The following is a 21,818-nucleotide window of genomic DNA, read 5'->3' as shown; positions in this document are numbered from 1 at the left end:
ACAAGCAAGCAAGCAAGCAAGCAAGCAAGCACATCATCCTTTCCAGCACATACACCATTGTTGGGCAGCCATGAGTTCCTCGCAGACCGGAAAGAAGAGCCTAGTGCTCAACGCCTTTGTAGAGATGTGTGCGTCCAATAGCAAATCAATCTTCCCCCCGACTGACCCGGCAGGGCAAGCTTTGGCAGCAAAATCAAATGAAGAGGGCCTTGTTAATACTGACGGCCACACAGGCAGTGGCCACCAGTCACCTGGCCTATGGCGACACCCCGACGACCAGTCCTCGCGCTTCAACGAGATTGAGCACTGGACCGAGCTGGCCAAGCTTCTCGAAGAGGCCAAGTTCCACGGCATCTTCATCGCCGATGTTCTGGGTAAGGTGACGCCGCTCATGGTCGATGCTCCCTATCTCGATTAACCCATGTTTGTTGCCGTGCAGGTGGCTATGATGTCTACACCGGCTCCCTGGACCCGGCCGTCCGCTCTGGCGCGCAATGGCCGGTACACGAGCCCCTGGCCGTCATCTCTGCCATGGCCGCAGTGACCAAGAGCATCGGCTTCGGAGTCACCGTGTCAACGACCTATGAGCAGCCCTACCACCTGGCCCGGAGGCTGTCCACCCTCGATCACCTTACCAAGGGACGGTGAGAACTAGCCCCTGATTCGATGCCGACAAACGTTGGATCGTACAGCTGACAACCTTGACAGGATCGGATGGAACGTAAGTCGGCAAGATCTGGCCTATGCAATGCAGCCGTCGACAAGGGAGGAGGGGGGAGGGGGGAGGGGGGAGCGGCCGACTGTGTGTGTGTGCCGTTGTATGCGGAAGGCTAACGATGGCTGTTACCTAGATCGTCACCTCCTACCTGGACTCTGCAGCAAAGAACATGGGTTTAGCTCAGCAACCCCAGGTCAGTTCTTTCATGTCGCATTTGCCATCAGGGGAACGCAGGGCTGTGGCTGTGGCTGTGGTTGCCTCCATGTGCTGACTCATTTCCCAGCATGACGACCGATACGCTCAAGCTGAGGAGTACATCAAGGTCATGTACAAGCTGTTTGAGTCGTCGTGGCGAGACGACGCCGTTGCGCTCGACCGCGCGTCAGGCATCTACACTCACCCTGACCGCGTCCGCAAGATCAACCACAACGGCAAGTTCTTCACCGTCCCGGGCCCTCACATCTGCTCGCCCAGCCCGCAGAGGACGCCGCTGCTGCTGCAGGCCGGTACGTCAAAGGCCGGCAAGGTGTTTGCCGCGCAGCACGCCGAGGCCATCTTCGTCTCTGCGCATGCGCCCCAGGTCTGCGCCAAGAGCATCGCCGAGATCAGGGAGCTGGCCAAGACGCAGTTTGGGCGCGATCCCAGCAACATCAAGGTCCTTGCCTTGGTGTGCCCGATCCTTGGGAGGACGGAGGAGGAGGCCCAGGCCAAGTTGGCCGACTACAGGCAGTACGCCTCGCTCGAGGGAGCCCTTGCGCTGTTTGGTGGCTGGACGGGTATTGACCTGAGCCAATATGGCGACGAGGAGGAATTGCGAGAGGTGGAGAGCAACGCCGTCAAGTGAGTAGTCTCTTTGTCTCTCTGGTCCAGCAAAGCGGCGTGGATGCTAAGATTCCGCAACAGATCTACCGTCCAAGGCTACGCCAGGTTCTCTCCTGGCACGGCCAAATGGACCAAGCACACCATTGCCGAGCACGTCAGCATCGGCGGCAACGGCCCTGTGCTGGTGGGCACGGCCGAGCAGGTGGCCGACGGGCTCGAGACGTGGATTCAAGAGGCCGACATTGACGGCTTCAACTTTGTCAGTACCCTTGACTCCAAACGTCCTTGTTAGTAGGATGACTGACCGGTAGAATCGCAGGCCTACACTCTCTTCCCTCAGTCCTTCAAGGACATTATCGAGCTGCTGCTCCCCGAGCTGAAGAAGCGCGGCCTCTTCTGGGACGACTACGCCGTTCCGGGAGGCACGTACCGCGAGAACTTTTACCGCAAGACTTCACAGACTGGGCCTCTGGATGAGCATGTTGCGTCGACCTTTAGGTGGAAGGCGGGCGTTTCAGCAGAGGACGCGGTTATTCCTGAGATTTAGGAGGACCAAGTGGCACGATAATATCAAGTAATCTGTCAAGAGGTCGAGATATCGATGCGGGCCCCGTACAGTGCGGGGTGTGATTATGCAGGATGATGCTGCCGCGTATATACCAGACATTCCATGAATGCAAAAACCTTTGAAATATAATGCTGTTGTTTGTACCGTAATAAAAGATGCTCTGTAGCTGTTTCTAAGAGTAGACGAGGTTATTTGGAGAATTCTCGAGGTGCAGCTGCTAACGCCTCACCCACGACGATGGGCAATCAGCGGCTTAGTCACCATTCCATCACAGTGCGATCATGAAATTCTTGGTGAGCTCAACGGATTTCCATCTCACTCAGTCAACCACGAACCACAAACACCAGGCTCAACGCATCCTCTCGCGACTTATACTTGACCAAGAAGCATTACCGTGATACTCATCCTTTACAAGCTCACCATTCGACACGCTCATCGCCATGCCGCCCACGCAGCTGCCGGAGAACGGCAACCCGCTGTACGTTTCCCCCCAAGGAGGCCTCGCATCTCAAGTTCCTCATGCCATCCAGCAACTTTAGAGATGCACATCCTTCATAAGCCATCTTCTGGACGCTCAAAGCTAATATATCATCATCAGGGTCTTCTTTGACATTACCATCGGAGGTCAGTACAGTGGCATTGCAAGGCAGTGGCCCCAAACGCTGCGTGGTCATACATGACCGCCATGGTTTGCCGCTTCAAGAACAAGAGTGCTCGCAGCTTCATTTCATCACCCACCGCATTGATCCCTACCTCACATCTGCTTCGCCATTCAAATCCAGTCATATAGTTCATGTCATCTCTCATCAATCTCACTCAACAGCAGTCCTTCATCCCCGCTGACCTTAAAACTCGCGCTTCACACAGGCGAACCCCTCGGCCGCATCACATTCGAGCTCTTCAAAGACGTCGTCCCCAAGACGGCCGAAAACTTTCGCCAGTTCTGCACCGGCGAATCAAAGGACGCGTCGAACCGGCCACAAGGCTACAAGGGGTCCAAATTTCACCGAATTGTAAGCTCTGCTTCTTTTTTGTCATGATGCTGTTTGCTGCATGCTGACTCGTGCGTGTGTGTGTGTGTGTGTGTCTAGATTCCCAACTTTATGTGTCAAGGCGGTGATTTCCTCAAGGGCGACGGAACGGGATCTACCTGCATCTGGGGCTACAAGTCATTCGACGACGAAAATTTTAACATCAAGCACGACCGGCCTGGTCTGCTCTCCATGGCGGTATGACCCAGTCTCCCTTTTCTTGTTTTGTCACTTGTTACTACTCTCCAAGCTTATATACTGGTACCGGCCTCTGACCCTTGTCTGATGCATCTAGAATGCCGGCCCCAACACCAACGGCTCTCAATTCTTCATCACCACCGTGCCCACGCCCTTCTTGGACGGCAAGCACGTCGTCTTTGGCAAAGTCGTTGACGGCATGGACGTTGTGAAGAAGATGGAGGCGACCAAGACTGGCTACCGAGGCAAGGACGTGCCGAATCTGGATGTCGTCATCGCTCAGTGCGGTGAGATGTAATAATAATCCATTTCATGTTTACTTGCAGATAAGCGACGGCATGAGAGTGTACGCATGACATTGGTCAAACGACGCATGTTGCTGAAGATGTCCATCCCCAAGGGCAAGAGGGGGGGGGGGGGGGGTGTTAATGTCGAAAGCATATGACCGACATGTCTCGTAGCTGTCTTGTTCCTCTTGACTCGGCATAAACCAGCGTCAAAACTCTGCCAATTCTGCCTCGCAGTAAAGCAAGCCTTACTTGATGCAAAGATGAAACAAAAAGAAAAAAAAAAAAAAAAAAAGTCCATGTGAGCATCAGAGGTGAATATGTACATATGTAGGGCAGCCGGCTCTGCACAGGTTTGTAGCCGGTGTACGTTACTGAGTAATCATCACATGTCGCCAATTCTTCCCTCATGATGAATTCTGCAGCTTCTCTCCGAGAGCAATCAACTCCCAAGATTTCCGTAACTAGTAGCAACTTGTGTGCGTTGTGAGGCTGCAAAAATTTGTCCCATTCCCATCGTTTTTGGTCTCTTCGACGAAGTGAAGCAAGAGGGGAGAGAGATCCTTCAATGAGGTGCACGATGAACGTACTCTGATTCTTCGAACATCAGTGTATTAATAATACAGATTCAATCAGGCATATTCACGCAAAGAAAAAGCAAGGGTAAAATTATAACGTTAATCTGATCATTAAAGAGATATCATAAACAGTCATTTCGTCAACAACAACCCTCCCCAACTTTGTATGGGCAAAATGCAGGTTAACTACAAGATCTACTACTCCGCGCCTTGACCCTCACTACGCCGTGTATGCCGCCTCATGTCATCCCGTTCCCCGATTCGCCCCCCTCGCCGATTGTTTGACGAGTGCGGGGAATTTGGATGTGGAGGAGGGTGGGCAGATGTTCGGTTGATGATAGTCTAGAGGGCGTAACAGTATGTTAGCATTTAGCTGTATGGCGCCATCTGCGCTTGTGCTGAATAACCCAGACAGATTAGTAGTATGATGATTTGAGCCCGACTTTCGGATACTGACGTGACTTTAGCCAAACCACATCAATTGAATTGACCTTTACTTTGCCTAGAATCACAGTAAAATAACGAACACTTGACGTGACGGCTATCAAAGACGTCAAAGTGTGCCAGAGGTAGCCAGGCAGGCTCATTCATCCTATCGTACAGTCCAGGCAGGGGCCTCATCATGGCATTCACATCAATCCCGATCCTCGACCTCGACCTTTCCCGAGACCCGGCCACGAAGCCCGAGTTCCTCACCCAGCTCCGCCATGCCCTCATGGAAGTCGGCTTCTTGTATCTCAAAAACGTGGGCATCTCACAGGAACTATGGGACGAGGTCATCAGGCAAGGAAAGGGCTTCTTTGACATTCCCCAAGAAGAAAAGTAGGTTCTCATCTCAAAGCATGTTCAATCTCTTTTCCAACTCCATGAGATGGAATCCCTCAAAACTCGGCGGGGGACGGCTCTAAACGGCTTCAACGGCAGACTCAAGATTGAAATGAAAAACGCCCCGTCCTTCCTCGGCTACTCCCAGCTGTCGGCCGAAATCACCGCCGGCGCCATCGACCACCGCGAGCAAATCGACCTCTCGACCGAGCACGCCCTCCCCGGCCCAGACGCCCCCAGATACCGCAACCTGCTCGGCCCCAACCAGTGGCCGTCCGAGGAGAGCGCGCCCGGCTTCCGCCGCACCTACACCGAGTACATGCGGCAGATGGGCGCCATGACCGTCTACTTCACCTCCCTCATCGCCGAGGCCATCGAGCTGCCGGCCGACGCGTTTGAAAAGTACTTTGAGGCCGAGCCGCAGCACAAGCTCAAGATCGTCAAGTACCCGGACCTCGCCGAGCTGGGGCTGCCCGAGGGCGCGCAGGGCCAGGGCGTCGGCCCGCACAAGGACAGCATGCTGACCAGCTACCTGCTGCAGGCGACGGGCCACCGCGGGCTGCAGGTGCAAAACGTCCAGGGCCAGTGGATCGACTGCCCGCCCATCGACGGGACCCTCGTCGTGGCCATCGGGCAGGGCATGGAGGCGCTGACGCAGGGCGTGTGCGTGTCGACGACGCACCGCGTCCTCTCGCCCGCCGCGGGCACCGGCGCGCGCTTCAGCATTCCCTTCTTCCAGGGCGTCAAGCTGGACGCGACCTTTGACGAGCTGGAGACGGTCGGCATCGGCGAGGTCCCCGCGAGCGTCAGGGAGCAGCGGCAGAGGATTGTGGAGAGGAACGGCGGCCGCATCGACGACGTCGAGTTTACCTTCCACAAGGGCTCCGTGGCCACCACCGTGGGGGAGGCAACTCTACGCAACAGAGTCAAGAGCCATCAGGACGTGGGCGAGCGCTGGTATCCGGATATCCTCAAGTCGATCCTCGAGGAGCAAGCGCAGGCTGCGCAGAAGCAACAGGCTCGCAGTCTGCCTCGGTCAACGACCGACGTGGCGCCCACGGCTGTGGAGGCTCATTGATGTTCGTTTGAAAACTGAGAACCCCTCGCCCACAGCAGAAATGAATCCCTTCCGGCTCGCTGAGAACCAAAAAAAAAGGCATGGGAAAGAAGCAGGCAGTTGTAGGACTATACAGACCGTTGGACGCACAGTGGAAAGGAGAAAACAAGAAAGCCATTGTAACAAAGAAGACACCGCAGAAGATGAGCGCTGGCGCTATGCTATGTATCTCTTATTGTGCTTTTGCGTAAAATCAGTGCCCATGCTATAAAATGCTCCGCTCCCAGACCAAACTCCCTTCGCGCCTTCGCCAACACCACCTCTTTTTGTGTATATACTATACCAAACGGCTAGCAAGAGTCCATCATGGTCATGAAGAAGCGGCAAAGGTCGGGAAGCAATCGGCCAAGCCCTTGTTGTGCTTGTTCTGGGCGTGCTCGGTGAGCCTAGACGAAGCCGGCATATGGTCAGTTCACCGAGACTGACTCGGGATACTAGAACAAGAAACAAGGGAAACATTTGGGGGGGAGGGGTGGTCGTACGCAGGAGCCTTGGTAGTCTTGAGGAATGTCGACTTGCAGATCTGGCACTGGATGTCCATGGCCTGGGCGTTCTATTTTGCGAGTTGGTCAGCCTTACACGCTCTCCGCTCTCTCTCTCCGCAGCCTCGTGCCGATCGGCGGGCCATCAAGGTAGTTACTGCTATCGGCTCGCGAAGGAAGACGCACCACTTTGAGCTGGGACTTGGCCGTCTTGCCGCCCTTTTCGTTGTTGCGCTCGCGCTTCTGCTGAGCTTTGGCGCCCTAGACCATGTCGAATATGCGAGTCAGCAGCTGCTACGCGACAAAGGGGGGGGCCTAACAACAGACGAGGCCAACGGAAGAAAAGGATATGGCTGTCGCCGTGTCTTACGTTGCCCATTGTGTCGGATGTGAGACGAGGATTGTTTGTGTTTTGCAAGGTAGCAGTAGCGAGTCGAGGCCGAGGCTGGATGATGGTCGTGGGCAGGAATTGTTGAGTCGGCGCTTGTGCAGAGGATCGTGGGATTTTGATCCGGCGGTGTCTGTCGAGATTTTGCAGGATGAGGCGATATCGAACCAGATAAGCCGATAAGGACTAATGGAGGCCGGGGCGCTTGGAAAATTTGCAGCACTGAGTGGCGCGATCCGTCCAGGGTCGTTGCCGCGGCTTAGCAGGTGGCTTCAGGGGGGTTGATGCGCTGAACAGATCTGCACTGTTTGTTAGAGGCCATCATTCTAGGTAGTAGGTACCTATGTCTATACATGCGGAGGTGTTATCTGATTATATCCGTTGAACTGTTCTTATTTTCCATGCGTATCTCTGATCTTATTGAGGGGATCCATCATGGAGGCTACAAGACAGAGCCACAGACAAACAACAGGAAACCTTGGTAGACTGTCCATTAGAGAGATGTAGAGGCATCACAGCCATGGACGAATAGTACTCCTACTCGCATCATGAACTGCAAAAAAAAGCCTTTACCAAGTTACCAGACACACATCAGTACCTTAGTCTACTTGTTCATCCATATTAATACAACATGGAACATTCTCTAGCAGACCTGCCATAGCCCACCACTGCTTACATCACATGCTTATGAGAGCAACAAGCAACGTGATGTCTACTGAGCTACCTAAACCTACAGCAATTGAAGTTGCAACAGACTCACCGTCACCGTCCACTGAATCAAGCTGCCCTGTTCTCTCAACCATCACATAATTGATTCTCATCCGCTAAGAAACAGCCAAGAGGCAATCACCTACCCAATTGAGCAAAACGGGCAGCACCGGGATGGGATGCTATGCTCACATAAATTGATACAGTGCTCCCATCGATACAGTCAGAAGAGCAACGAATTTGTCTGAGCTGAAATACGAGACCTGTTTACCCACACAGACTCCCCAGTCAAGCCATCCGCGAAACGGTAATTCAACCCCTTCCTGGGTTCAAATCACTATAAAGTTACTGTCGATTTGTAGTCCGTCTCGATCCCACTCACTCAGTGCCTGTTGATCCATCACAACATCGCAGCCAGTTCAGGTAATACGCAAAGAGACACGAATATTAAGCTTACAACTTGGTGTTACAGTAGACTGCAACCGGCACTCACTCTCCAGCTCACAGCACGCCCGCAACTCCCATCTTCGTCCCCTCGCCCATCCGCAGCCAGTCTCGGATAGGAAGCTGTGCTGGAAAAGGACCGGCATCTCCGCAAGCTAAAGAAAGTCGGCGTCTGCTTGGCATGGTGGCCATGTCATGTTCTCTTGCCTCTTTCTTGAACACAAGACAAAGTACTACCGTTCGTATAATACTCCCATACTTATAATAAATATAGACATAACTAGGTAGTACTTATACCTACATAGTATTGGAGGCTCTGTACAGTACCTTGGTCAAAAAGCGACTTGACTTGGGTATCCCGGTCAGTCTGTTGGCAAGGTTACATTCTTGCAACTCTATCTTTAATCTTACTTTTAGTCACTATGACTATTGCCCGACTCTCTCTTCTCGGCAGGTTCCCATTCCACCAATGGCCAGCACCGGCGTAGGCTTTTCTTGATTCTCAACGGCGAGTCCACACGTTGCTCGTGTTTGTTTATGCTCCGGATATTATAATGGTGCCTTGAGAGTGGTGCCCAACAAGGGTAAGAGATGGAAGTTGAACTATTCACACGACTCCAAGCAGCTCACGTCTGACTTGATGATTCAAACACCCCCGCGGTCATGGTCACAAATCAGAAAGAAAATAAGCATATCAACATACTTGATTTGATCAAGCAGACATCTGCTCTCGCCCCTTGCAACCCACAGCAGCAACCGATCCGCTACCGGTCCCAACCATTTACGAGTACTTAGCAGCTGCCCGTCCTGAACCCTTGGCAACCCTTGTCGAAGCAGACCCGACAACGTAACTCTCTCAAGTCTCTTCCACAGAGTCTCGGGACTCGAATCTCAGCTCTAGACTCGCCTCCCCTGACTATCGACTCAACCAGGCATGCTTCATCAATGCCACTACTAGTATCCCAGTGGAGTTGAGCGCAGCACCCGCATGTCATCATGGGCCTCGACCCCTGACGCTCCATATGTCTCTGTCAAAAAGTCCAACAACTACCCTCGGAAGACTCTCTGCCACGCCTACTGCTCCCTTCATCCAGCAGCAAGGCTTGCATTCGCACTAGATCCGGGCCGAATGGTGCACATGCTCGATGCGGAGATGCGGGCTGACGCTGGACGAAGCCACGATGAATCATGAAAGAAGCATAGCTGGGGCTGAGGTCGGCCTCGGACGGGGGGCATGGATCCCTTTCAGCTATAAAGAGGTGAATGCCTCCTTCTGGAGGTGTATTTGCTTTGACGGTCGCCTCCTCGTCATCAGGCGTCGACACCATGTTGAAGCTCACAACCATCTTCACGCTCCTGCTGGGGGCGGCATCTGCCACGCCCACCCCGAGCCCTGCCGCCAACGATGAGGGCATCACCAAGCGTGCCACCAGCTTCTGGTACCCCAACATGGACCACGTCAACGCTCCCCGCGGCTTCGCCCCTGACCTCGATGGCAACTTCAACTATCAGGTCTACCAGACCGTCAACCCGGGAGACGGAGCTGCTCTGCAGCGAGCCATTACCAGCGATGGCAGCGGCTCGCGCCATTCCCAGTGGTTCGCATCGCAGCCAAGAGTATGAAGATGCTTCCACGCACCAGGGCGTCAGGACAGAGTATGCAATGAGATGACTGACTCTTGTGTTCTCGTCTTCAGGTCGTGTACATCCCGCCCGGAACATACACTCTCTCGCAGACGCTGCGATTCAACACCGACACCGTGTTGATGGGCGATGCCACCAACCCGCCCATCATCAAGGCCGCCGCCGGCTTCTCGGGCGACCAGATCCTCGTCAGCGGCCAGGACCCAACCACCAACGAAAAGGGGGAGCTGTCCTTTGCCGTGTCCCTCAAGAACGTCATCCTCGACACGACCGCCATCCCCGGCGGCAACCAGTTCACCGCCCTCTGGTGGGGAGTCGCCCAGGCCGCTCAGCTGCAGAACGTCAAGATCACCATGGCTTCCTCCCAGAACGGCAACGGTCACACGGGCATCCGGATGGGCCGCGGCTCGACGCTCGGCCTAGCCGACGTCCGCGTCGAGCGTGGCCAGAATGGCATCTGGGTCGACGGCCACCAGCAGGCTGCCTTCCACAACATCTACTTCTTCCAGAACACCGTCGGCATGCTCATCAGCGGCGGCAACACCTTTAGCATCTTCTCGTCCACGTTTGACACGTGCGGAACGGGCATTTCCAACACGGGCGGTGCTCCTTGGATCGCCCTGGTAGACGCCAAGTCTATCAATTCCGGGGTTACGTTTACGACGACGGGATTTCCTTCCTTCTTGATCGAGAACCTGACCAAGGATACGACGTCTCCCGTCGTTATTGCTCGTGGATCAACTCTGGTTGGGGCTTCCACTCACATCGACACGTATTCCTTTGGAAATACGGTTGGGAGAAACCCCATCTACGGCGAGGTGAGATCTCAAAACACGAGACCTGGTGCTCTGGCCCCTGGTGGGAGATATCCATATGTCCCGCCGCCGACATACGCCGATGTCCCCGTCTCTGGCTTCTTGAACGTCAAGGACCCAGCGCAGAACGGAAACAGAGTCGTCAAGGGGGACAACACCGTCGACGAAGCAGCCACGCTGAATGCCATCCTGGCCCTCGCCGCCAGCCAGAACAAGATTGCCTACTTCCCCTTTGGAAAGTATCGGGTCGACAGCACGCTCTTTATTCCTCCGGGGTCCCGCATCGTGGGCGAGGCCTGGTCAACCATCACCGGCAACGGCCAGTTCTTCAAGAACGAGAACAGCCCGCAGCCCGTCGTTGCCGTCGGCCGGCCCGGGGACGTCGGCGTCGCACAGATCCAGGACATGCGCTTCACCGTTTCCGACGTTCTCCCCGGCGCCATCGTCATGCAGTTCAACATGGCCGGCCGCAACCCAGGCGACGTGGCCCTCTGGAACTCGCTCGTCACCGTGGGCGGCACGCGCGGTGCTTCCGCCCTGACCAACGCCTGTACGAACCCGGGCAACGAGTGCAAGGGCGCGTTCCTGGGCATCCACATCACCAAGAACTCGTCGGCGTACATCCAGAACGTCTGGAACTGGGTGGCGGACCACATCGCCGAGAGCTTCGGCGGCGGCTCCTCCATCGCCGGCAAGGGCGGCGTGCTGGTCGAGAGCTCCAAGGCGACGTGGCTGTACGCGCTGGGCAGCGAGCACTGGTGGCTGTACCAGCTCAACCTGCGCAACGCCAACAACGTCGTCGTCTCCATGCTCCAGTCCGAGACCAACTACGAGCAGGGCGCCAACGCGCAGCAGGTCGTGCCCGCCCCCTGGGTCGCCAACGTGGACGCCTGGGGCGATCCCAACTTTTCGTGGTGCAGCGGCGGCGACAAGCGGTGCAGGATGGGCTTTGGCAACTACATCAATGGGGGATCCAACATTTATACGTATGCCTCTGCTTCGTGGGCGTTTTTCAGCGGGCCCGGGCAGGGCTGTTCTCAGTTTCAGTGCCAGCGTAAGTTGTTTCCCTTTCTCGTATGACCGTCTCTTGATTGCATCGACTGACTGTGGGTTGAACAGAAACCATGCACTGGATTGCCAGCACGCCCAGTAATCTCCAAGCCTTTGGACTGTGCTCCAAGGACTCGGTTAACACGTTGCGGCTCGGGGACGGCACATTAATCAACACGGCCAACGGCTTCACTGGCTCGTGGCCGGGTGGCGGTGGTGATGTCGGTCGTTATACCGTCTAACTGCGTTGGAATTTCATAGGGGATGGTGTGGTTGGAGTGTCTATAAGGTGGCTGCGTACTGCCTTTGATTGTGTATACCATGTAGAGTCCCATGCTGAAAAGAGGACTCCAGATATATATGTATATATATATATATATATATATATATATATATATATATATATATATATATATATGTATGTATGTATGTATGTATATCTGACACTTTCTATGCTGATTGGCGACATACTTCTGCCTGTGACCTTGTGCAACCGGCTGAACAGCATCATCACAGACTACTGTCATGGGCACAATGCTTACCAGATGGGGTGCGAATCGCTTTCTTCCGTCACTGACAGCATGAGATTTGCACATCACGCCGTCCTCCTCAGGACAGATCATCACAGCAAAACATTTTCCACAATATTCAATCAAGCATACCGCACACCAAGCACAACTATCCAAAGCACTCCTCCTTCCATCCCCTTTACCCAATATCCTCATCCTCCAATACCAATGCCAAAACACCAATAATACCTTCCTCAAAACCTCCCCCCTCTTTCCTTGCGCAAAAGGGCATTCCATCGTAAAAGGAGAAACCCCCGAAATCCCGGGAATTCATTATCCTCTATATATATTCCTCTCCTCCAGAAAACCACTTTACGCGCTGTCCCCCTTTTCCCCCTTGACATTCAATATACGCGCCTCCTCTCCCACCTTTCTACTCTCCCTTGATATACATACATACATACGCCTCTCACTTGCCTAATGCCGCGGCAAAAAAAAAGAATCAAGTAGGTGTATGCCGGGATGACCCCCTCTCGCTTTCTAAGACATACATGTAAAACTTCACCCACGGGAGCAGCCTCAGGACGAACCGAAGAAACAGAAACCCCCCCGCTGTCCGCTGACCTCTTCCAATCCTCCCTTTTCTCAATTCTGTTCCTTTCTTTTCCTCTCTCTCTTTTTCATCGCAACACACCCCCCCTTTTTCCACCTCCACAATTACATCTAGTCAGGTGCTGTTGGGCTCACACAAGCTTCCCATCTCACCTGGTCTGAGCGTCGTCACTCTGCCTTGGCTACCTACCTACTCTCTCTGTGTATGTACGTGTCTCGCCTTATCTGTCACATCTGACATCTTTCCATCTCGTACACTAATGTACAACTCAACTCTATCTTGCATCTCATACTCCATACGGGTAAGCTACTACTACTAGTCACTACTGCTAGTAACCGCTCGCAAGTGCGCGGGACAGATCGAGCCTAGAAGTTTAGATTCAGACCACACACATCATCAATCTCCAAAAAAAAAAAACGCACGTCCTGCCGCAAACGGCCGCCTCTCCATCTATCTTGAATCCAGTCCTATATAGTAATAGTATGTTATTCTTCCAAGGATGACCAAAGTTCGATCTGGGATCTTCTTCTCCGGTGGCGATCCGCCTCTTTTCCATCTCCTTCACACAAGGCACACAGCAAGTAACGTATCATCTCTTTATTCTTTTCTTGGTCAACTCTTCACCTTACCTGAAGTACCTACCTACCTTAGTCTCAGAATACGAAAAAGTACACATGCACATTGCACATGCAACATGCAACACGCACTTGTATCGATGCGAAACTTTCAATCTCGTGCAGCCACAGATGCAAATCATCTGTCACCTTTTTTTCCTTTAAAAAATCAGGGAAAAGAAAGAAAAATTCTCTCTCGCATCTGTGTCACTGCCAGGCTGAACCCCCCGTGTGATTTGACCCCAAGTCCAAGCTCCGTGTACATGTGCGGTCATCCATCCAAACAAACCAGCTAAAAAGCTACTACTACTTACCTACCTAAGCAGCTCATTCGCCTCCTGCTCCCACCCCCCCTTATCGAATCACAATCACATACACTGCCAAGTTTGAAAGGGAAAGAAAAGAATAAGCGTAAACTTGCTCGCAGCAAGCCGTTTCAAGCTTTTATTACTCGTAACTTTTTGTTTTCTAAAAAATGTGCCCAGAAAGAAAAGAGAACTCTCTCAACCAACGCCCCCCCCCCCCCCCCCCCCCCCCCTTTGCCTCTCCTCTCTTCTCCCACCCAGTCACTTTCAAAGCATCTCACACCCACAAGACAGGACCAGACTTGATTCACAAACGCCGCGTTATTCGCCCAATCCCCCTCCAATCACTATGTCTCCTGGTATCTGGTGAAATCTCATGTGATTTTTGTCCTGCCTCAAAATTTCTTCAGTTGTTCCAGCCGTAAAATCATTACCCCAATGCAAGCCATTGAGAGAAGAGAAAAGAAAAAAACAAAAGTGCCATCCGGTCCAGAACCCCCTGTGTGTATCTATCGTCGTCGTTGGTAGTAGTCCCGTAACTCCCTTCCCAGCCCTCATGATCCCGCTTCCGCTTTACCACGCCCCTGGAAGAGGCACATGCGTGTTCATCGAGGGCTCTGTTCGCCTCCTCTTCATAGCCCTTGGGCTGTCATCGTGTTCGCCCCCAACCGCAGATGCCGGCATGTCCCATTGGCTAGGGTTCCAAATCACCGAGTGGTCACTGGGCTCCGCCTTGGGCAGGGTCGAGGCAGTGGCAGTCGCCCAATCGCCGCCGCCCGCGGCGGATGTCGCAGAGGCTGGGCCGGGCCAAGCATCGAGAGGCGCCATGTCCCACCCCTGGATGGCGGCCGTGTCGTCGAATGCCAGCTGCGAGGCCAGATCCAGGGGGGCAGCCGTCGTCGCGGCGAGATACTGCGGCGCCGTCATGGGCTTCATGTCCGCGAAGCCTGCCTGGCCCTCAAAGTACGAGGGCCCGTGAGCCAACGCCAGCGAGTGGGAGTGCGATCGCTCATTCGCCGCGCCGCCCACCGTGGTGCCGCTCACTGTTGGCAGGTAGCTGTTCACAGGGTCAAAGCTCCCGCCCGCGTAGGGGCCATGGACGGTCGCCGTCGGCGGTGGTGTGGCCAGCCCCGTTGGAAAGTCAAACACGTTCATGTTTGTCTGGACCGGGGGCACCTGCGCGCCGCTTGCCCACGCCGAGCTCAGGTTCTCGTTCATGATGCCCGCCAGCTGCTGGCTCACACTGGGCGTCGGTGACATGACGGCGTCCCTGGGCACGGCGCCGGCGGCGGACGAGGACGAGGATGAGGGGTAGATGAGCGCCTTCTGTTGGTGATATCGCGACATGGGGTCGTTGATGGTGAGCCAGCGCCACGAGGTGCCCGACGGCTTGAACACGGGGCTGTACTTGTACCACTGGTTCGTGGTGTTGAAGCGCCAGAAGATGATGGCCTGCCTCTTCCACTGCGTCGAGTCGGGCGCCCGCGACCACAGCTCCTGGTACATGGCCACCTTGCAGATCAGGTCGCTGCCCGTTGGCTCGCGGCGGCTCCACGATGCGGCGTCGCCCTCGTCCTCGGATCGCTTTCGCTTGCTGCCGGCCCTATCCAGATCGTGCTGCTTCTTGGCCTCGTGGCGCTTCTCCCGCTTCCGCTGGTGCTCCACGTCAGGATATTGCACGGCCGTGCTCAGGATGCTGGCCCACTCGACCGCAGGAAAGGGCACGTGGATGTCCTGCCGGGGCCGCATGTGGCAATTGCAGTCGTTCATCTTGGAGTCGCTGCAGCCCCGGTGGTGGATGCCGCTCTCATTGGTGTAGACGCCGCGCTTCGAGTCGTCGCCGTACAGCTCATCCGGTCGCGTCAATCGGGTGACGCACTTCCAGTGATGGTGCTGCAGCTCCGGCTGCGTGATGGCCACCTCAACAAAGCCCGTGAGCTCGGATCCCGAGGGGAACTTTGCGTGCTCGTGCAGCTCCAGCGTCGAGCACACCTCCAGCAGCAGGCACTCCTCGTCGCGCGTTGGCAGGTCCAGCGTCTCGTACATGGCCGGCGCGTCCTTTTGCCATCGCCGGGTCACCGTCTTGAGGCATGCTGACGTCGCTCGGTCCAGCGACCGAGTGTACTCGTGCAGCAGCACGTCCTTGCCCAGGGCATCGGGGAAGTCGTCGCAGTTGGTGTACTTGTTCAGGTGAGGAAACGAAGCTTGGTCCAGGGGCGTGTTGTTTGCGTCGTAGGCCACGTCGTCCCGGATCTTGATCTCTGCCGACGACACATAGATCTCGCACGTCTTGGGCCGCACCGTGATCAGCCCTTGCAGCGAAAGCAGCTGCGAGAAGTACTCATAGTTGGGCCGCACTTCGGGCACACGGCCCTCGGCCAACGCCGTGAGGATGGGGTTCGACTTGAACGACTCCTGGCCTTCTTCATCGTAATAATCGTCAGAGTTGGTAGATCCGGGTTCCTTCTTCTCTTCAGAAGGAAAAAGAAAGTGAACTGCAGCAGGAATTCCAACCAGTCAGTAACCAAACAGACCTCCCTCTCAACAAGGGTGGGGTTGCGAGGGTTAAGGGTTGGGTAACTAACAGCATCGGAGGTCTTCGAAAAACTTCTTGACAACTTGCATGTGACTAGACACTTGTTTGCGTCCCATCTGCTCGATGCTGTCATTGCTGTTGTCAATGCGGAAGATTTCTTTGTCTCCAAGCAGCGCCACGCAGATGACGAAGATGTACTCGCTGATGAGCATGTTTCGGCCATGGAGCTTCCCTCCCATGGAGAACTTGCGCCGGCCCATGTGAGGCATAAGCAGCACGGCTGGTTCATGCAGACTTTGGTCAGCTTCCGGGTGCACTACACACAGAGAGAAAAGATGATGAGCAGAACTCACAGTCGACAAAGGCATCTTCGAGCTCGGGTCGGCGCCAGACGCCGCCCTTGTCCTTTTGCGTGTCCTTGTGAGCTTGTCGGTTGCGGTACTGCTTAAAGGCCGGCCAATAGTAGAGAGGGTTGATATCCTGCCGGCTCTTGCGAACTTGTCGAGGCTGGTGGCGGGGAGTCTGCAGCCTGGAGTAGAAGACCTCGATGGACTGTGAGGGGACGATATGAGTTGGGATAGTCGGGGGCAGCGAAGACACGGGGGTCTGGTAACACGGGATGTTGCTGTTGAAGCTGTGTGCTTGGGCGTTGCCAGCCGCCTCCCGCAGAGGCTGTCTGCTGCCTCCGTGAACGTTCCGTCTTGCGTCGACGTACTCTGGCGCATGTGGGATGACCTGAGAGGGGAGGACCGGCCTTGGCTGGTAGAGGGAAGCCATGATAGGATAGACAAGCACAAAAGAAGAAAGAGAGCGAGAGGCAAAGGAATGCCCGAACAGAATATGTTCAACGGCTCAGCTCCAGCCCAAAGAGACGAGAGAGCTTTCGTCGGTCACACACAAAGATACACACAGCCCACAGTCTGATGAAGAAAAAAGAGAGTCTGCAGAGCCTGATGGACAAGAAATGTGGAAAGGAATTTGGAGCGTGGAATGGTGGGATAACGTACGCTTTGTACGAGGCAAAGAGCGGCCATTGGAACGGGTCATGTCTTCCTAAAGGAGAGGCCCGATAGCATATAAACTCGAGACTCGGGAGAGTATGGACACGGCCAACGGATTGTATTGACAAAGGGGACGACGGGGGTGGTTAGCAGCTTGTCTTCTCTGCCCCTCCTACGCAAGATACATGTGCGTGTGGCTCCGGAGCTATCAAGATTTGGTTCCGTCTGCAAGAGAGTATCTCAGATGGAACAGGGAAGCTGGCGCCAGCGGGGGTGGGAACTCGACCCAGGCATCGGCAACTCTACGTTCAGAAGACTATTTCCAGCAGCCAATGAAGCACAGCTGGCTCGCCCACCTGCACATGGCAGCGTGAGGCCCGTTACGAGGGCGTTTTGCGCAGGGCATGCAAGGGAGTCTGAAGGCGGGGCCCAGGACGCCATGGTCTCACCCACCCTCTCCCCAGAGACAAGCCCACCACACACGTCGTCGTCTTGGGCGCGGATTTTCCAAGGCATGTGGAACGAGATTACCATCAGACAGTGGCCCTGGGGGGCGTCGCGAGGTCTGAATTCTTTTTTGCGCTGAAGATCCACGCCCAGGTGATGGGTGACCCCACGCCAACATCGTCGTTGTCATCGTCGTCCCGTGGGAGAAAGGGCCGTTGCAGAAGTTCGACATTGGACACCCCTCCCCTTGCCAAGGGATCATCAGATGTTGCTGGTAGTGAGTGGTACTAGAAGCGACATATGCTCAATAGAGCGGCGGCCCAAGGGATACAGCTCAGCCTTGTCAGTGTAGCACACAGGCCAAAGAATGCGGTTCTTTTCTTCCTTTTGATTCTTCCCGTCTTTCGGATTCCAATTCTTTTTACCTCAAGCCTCAAGGTCATCCTCGTCATTGCCAATAGTAACCTTTTTCCTCCCTCCTCCAGTAAGCTGCTGAAGGGCCATTTTATTGGCCTGCCCTCCTACCTTGCGTTGCATCTTCTCGATCTCTTCCTCAGCATCGACAGCCTCGGCGGCGGCAAAGTCTAATACCAGTCGCCGGCCGAGCAAGTGGGTATCTTTCAATGCATTTAGTGCATTCTCTGCCTCTCGAGGGGTTACGAAATCCGCGAATGCAAACCCTCTTGCGGTATAGTCTGCCTTCTTTGGAACGCGGACAGATCGAAGTTGCCCATAAGTGCCAAACAGAGTGCGGATGTCTTTCTTGGTGGCTTGGAAAGGCAAGTTCTTGATCACGATCTTGGTCCTCTGCGCCGCAGCCTTCTTGGCCGCGTCCTCGCGCCGCCTCTCCTCGGCAGCGTCGTGACCCCTGTGTGAGGCTTTGACACCGAGCGCGTGGCCATCCAAGACGTAGCCATCCATGGCCTTGAGCGCCGCCTGGGCCTGGTCCTTGGATCGAAATTCTACGAAGCCAAAGCCCATGCTGAGTGTCTGACCAGGCCTCTTTGGGTCTATTTTTGTCTTGACACGAGCCGAGACGAATCCGTCAAGTGGCTCAAAGATTTCCGCCAGCCGGTTGGTCGTTGTGGCAAAGTTTAAATTGCGGACAAAGAGCGAAGCGGTTTCCGCAGGCTCGTCGGCCTTATCGCCGCTCGACAGCAATTCGTCGACGCTCAGTTTTTGGACCCCAGTGCGCTGGTCCACAAGCGGCTTAGCCTCAGCCTGAGCCGCGTCCTGTTTGAAGAGATCGACCGGGGCCTTCTCCAGGAAGAGGACGCTGTCCTTGACTCGACGGTACGCCATCTTGCCAAATGCGGCCTTTGCGTGATTCAGCTGGGCGAATTGGACGATGGCAATCGTCCCGGTCGGCGGCATCAACACTCGGAGCACCGGCCCGCACTCCTCAAACATCTTCCGGAGTTCTTCCATGGATGTGCCGTATGGGAAGTTCTTGACCAGGATCGACGTGCCACCGCGCTTGTGCGATTTGAAGGCGTCCAGGTCCACGCCGTTCGAAGCAAAGTAGGCCTTGGTCTCCTGGATGACGGTCGTTTCTGCGATGGCTTGCTTGACGGCCGCATCGGCAGATGTGGGATCGAGCACTTCGGACTTGGAAACACCCAGGCGTGCGGCCACGGAGGCGTTCACAGCGTCCTGGCTCATGTACATCGAATTCCAATTGAAGACGCTCGTTGCTGCCTCAGCTTTTTTGCGAATCATGTTTTGCTTCTTCAGGGGTAATTTCGACATTCCAAACTCGTCCAGACTCTGCTTCTTGGCTTCTGCAGGAATGATGTGCAGAATGCGCCCCTGGAAAGTTACCCCATCGAGAGCTTGGAATGCATTCACGGCATCAGACGGATTGTCAAACAACACCAACGCAAACCCCTTGCCAGCTCCTGAAGCGTTGGTCGGCAGATGTACCTGACTAAGTTAGCCACTGCATCCATGAGAATAAATCGCAAAGTTGCTTTGAGGAATAGTGAAACAGGATATCAGATAGTCGAAGCATCTACTAAAATAATCGCCCAGGTTCACATCACATGCCGTAGCATAAGATGTCCCTATCTTGGGGTTCATCATGTTTCCTGTGTTTTGTGCCTTCGCAGAGACAAGGGGAATAGAAAGGGGGAACAGGGATCAGTTTTGTGCTCACCTCCTGTATAGTGCCGAATTTGCCAAACGCTTCATAGAGATCTTCCTCTGTCGTGGTATAAGGGAGGTTTCGAACGAAGAGCCGAGATGTCCGGGAGATGGTGGCGACCGCATCATCTGCGCCAGAACCGTCTGCTCCCTTGTTGTCATCGACCACTGGAGGCACATCTTCCTCGGTGGCATCACGAGGAGAAGGCGGGGCGTCATCGTCCTCCTTTTCATCTTGCACAGCAGTCTCAGTCTCGACTGCTGGCTGTGTGGGTGGTGGAAGGTCGTCAGGATCGACAAGATCAAGGAGTCTGTTCGTGCGTGATCTGAGCCAGTCATCATCTGTCGCCCCAGCATCCAGTTGAGGAAGCTTCTCGGCCTCTTGAGGTTTCACATCGTCGGCCACAATCTCTTCCGCCGCAGGCAAAACACCCTGATCAGAAGTCTCCGCTGGTAGTCGTTGGTTGGTCACGAGACTTCGACTCGACTCGGATGACTCCAACTTCCGTAGCTTCTCTTTCTTTTTGGGTATCTGCTCATACTCGTCGTCACTCTCGCCCTCTGGCACAAGGGCATCTCCACCCGTGGCAAGTCCTGTCATGTCGGCATCAGGATTTGTCTCATCGGCAAGGACACCCTCCTTGCCCGTCTTCATCACGCGGAGAAACTCTCGCAGCTTAGGGTCAGACTCGTCCAGCTCCTCTCGCTTGCGCTTCTTCGAGCTACCCTCATCGTCCTGGCGTGGGCGTTGGGTGCTCGCCACAGGTTGATCGGAATGGGCTGATCGCTGGCTCTTGGTAAGGGCCGGGTCTGAGATCTATCATTCCATCAGAATACGCCCATGTTTGTGTAGAGATTATTGCTGGAATCACAAGCTGTACCTACCGGCCTTGCTGGTTCGACCGAGATCTTAGACATGCGAATGTATGACTTGTTGAAGTACTTGACGGCCCCTGAAGCATCCTGGGGTGTCTTGTATCCAACATAGCCAATGCGCCGCTGAGGGATGAGCTTCACATCGGTAATCTCGCGGTTCTTGGCCGAAAAGTGTTTCCGAAACTCCGCCTCCGTGATGGTAGGCGGAAGGCCCTTCACAAAGATTCTGGTTGTCTCCATATTTGCAATACGGCCAGTTTTTGTGAGAGCAATTGAAGAAGCGTCAGCCTGCAGGCATGCTTGGCGATGTTGGCGGCTTTTGAAGCTTGAACTTGGGAAAAACAAGGGAAAAAAAAGTTGGACAAAAAGTTGGGACGTTGATATTTTCGAAGCTTGGTTAGTGGGGCCTGCAAAGAAATTTGTACGGCCCGTGCGTTTCACCGAACGCCGTGCCCGCCCCACAATCCGCCGAGAGACAAACTTACCCTACATCTGGAAGCAGAAACGACAATCAGTGCAATTTACCCATCTCATTTTGGACAAATATCAGTGTAAATAGCTGTGGGCAGTCTTTGAGGCTCTATATGGCGGATCGACCAAATTCTTACTGGGCAATTGTTGATGTCGGCATTGCAGAGTTCAAACAGTACACTGGTTTGCGTAAGGCTTTCCTAGGTACGATTTCCCAATATGAGTTAAATGACTGCACAATGGCACACTGATCTATATGCTTTTTTAAATAAACGACTCACGACTCCCTGGGACTGTATCAAGACAGGTTCTTCTGGGTTCATCAAACAACTCGTATGATAAGACTCGTATTATTGAAGCCTCCTAGTCTGATTCCTGATTGATCCTGGTTTCACAGGGGAGGCAAGCACCACACCAGCCATGCACTCTTGATGGATAAGCCACGAGGCTGACGACCCAAATGTCCCTTCAGCAACGGTGAGCATATGACATCAGGTCCAATTGGTGAAAGTAGATGGTGAGTCAAGTCAGACCTCGTTGATACATTGACCGGTGATTCGCCTGGTCAACACCACGTGGCATACCAGCTCTCACTCGCGAGCAAAAGCGTACGGGAGCTGCCCAAAGAG

The 21,818-nt window shown here is 54.4% G+C and overlaps 7 protein-coding genes across 7 annotated transcripts; 4 read left to right on the top strand and 3 right to left on the bottom strand.

The window, feature by feature from the left end:
- Positions 1-70: 70 nt before the first annotated feature.
- TRIREDRAFT_108781 (uncharacterized protein) lies at positions 71-2,087 on the top strand (the record flags this gene model as incomplete). The annotated part of the gene is made up of 8 exons (XM_006966571.1): positions 71-128; positions 234-374; positions 440-644; positions 709-721; positions 852-911; positions 1,002-1,558; positions 1,622-1,799; positions 1,860-2,087. The coding sequence occupies 8 exons, from the start codon at positions 71-73 to the stop codon at positions 2,085-2,087; spliced, it is 1,440 nt and encodes a 479-aa protein (XP_006966633.1).
- Positions 2,088-2,548: 461 nt separating this feature from the next.
- TRIREDRAFT_64144 (uncharacterized protein) lies at positions 2,549-3,635 on the top strand (the record flags this gene model as incomplete). Its single annotated transcript, XM_006966570.1, has 5 exons — positions 2,549-2,586; positions 2,707-2,732; positions 2,976-3,121; positions 3,200-3,337; positions 3,435-3,635. The coding sequence occupies 5 exons, from the start codon at positions 2,549-2,551 to the stop codon at positions 3,633-3,635; spliced, it is 549 nt and encodes a 182-aa protein (XP_006966632.1).
- A 1,075-nt stretch (positions 3,636-4,710) lies between these two features.
- On the top strand, positions 4,711-6,105 carry TRIREDRAFT_22678 (uncharacterized protein; the record flags this gene model as incomplete). The annotated part of the gene is made up of 2 exons (XM_006966421.1): positions 4,711-5,024; positions 5,127-6,105. The coding sequence occupies exons 1-2, from the start codon at positions 4,825-4,827 to the stop codon at positions 6,103-6,105; spliced, it is 1,179 nt and encodes a 392-aa protein (XP_006966483.1). The 5' UTR covers positions 4,711-4,824.
- Positions 6,106-6,454: 349 nt separating this feature from the next.
- On the bottom strand, positions 6,455-7,005 carry TRIREDRAFT_108778 (uncharacterized protein; the record flags this gene model as incomplete). The annotated part of the gene is made up of 4 exons (XM_006966484.1): positions 6,455-6,530; positions 6,627-6,697; positions 6,813-6,887; positions 6,997-7,005. 4 exons carry the CDS (start codon positions 7,003-7,005, stop codon positions 6,455-6,457), a joined length of 231 nt encoding a protein of 76 aa, XP_006966546.1.
- Positions 7,006-9,492: 2,487 nt separating this feature from the next.
- On the top strand, positions 9,493-11,917 carry TRIREDRAFT_108776 (glycoside hydrolase family 55; the record flags this gene model as incomplete). Its single annotated transcript, XM_006966569.1, has 3 exons — positions 9,493-9,783; positions 9,864-11,679; positions 11,745-11,917. 3 exons carry the CDS (start codon positions 9,493-9,495, stop codon positions 11,915-11,917), a joined length of 2,280 nt encoding a protein of 759 aa, XP_006966631.1.
- Positions 11,918-14,289: 2,372 nt separating this feature from the next.
- TRIREDRAFT_108775 (Hypothetical protein) lies at positions 14,290-17,029 on the bottom strand (the record flags this gene model as incomplete). The annotated part of the gene is made up of 3 exons (XM_006966483.2): positions 14,290-16,211; positions 16,302-16,532; positions 16,606-17,029. 3 exons carry the CDS (start codon positions 17,027-17,029, stop codon positions 14,290-14,292), a joined length of 2,577 nt encoding a protein of 858 aa, XP_006966545.1.
- A 1,088-nt stretch (positions 17,030-18,117) lies between these two features.
- TRIREDRAFT_79287 (uncharacterized protein) lies at positions 18,118-20,958 on the bottom strand (the record flags this gene model as incomplete). Its single annotated transcript, XM_006966482.1, has 5 exons — positions 18,118-18,831; positions 18,952-19,623; positions 19,856-20,253; positions 20,320-20,659; positions 20,680-20,958. The coding sequence occupies 5 exons, from the start codon at positions 20,956-20,958 to the stop codon at positions 18,127-18,129; spliced, it is 2,394 nt and encodes a 797-aa protein (XP_006966544.1). The 3' UTR covers positions 18,118-18,126.
- Between the last annotated feature and the right edge of the window lie 860 nt (positions 20,959-21,818).

The sequence above is a fragment of the Trichoderma reesei genome (assembly GCF_000167675.1).
Source record: "Trichoderma reesei QM6a unplaced genomic scaffold TRIREscaffold_13, whole genome shotgun sequence".
NCBI classification, from domain to species: domain Eukaryota; kingdom Fungi; phylum Ascomycota; class Sordariomycetes; order Hypocreales; family Hypocreaceae; genus Trichoderma; species Trichoderma reesei.
This window is presented reverse-complemented; position numbering and strand designations above follow the sequence as displayed.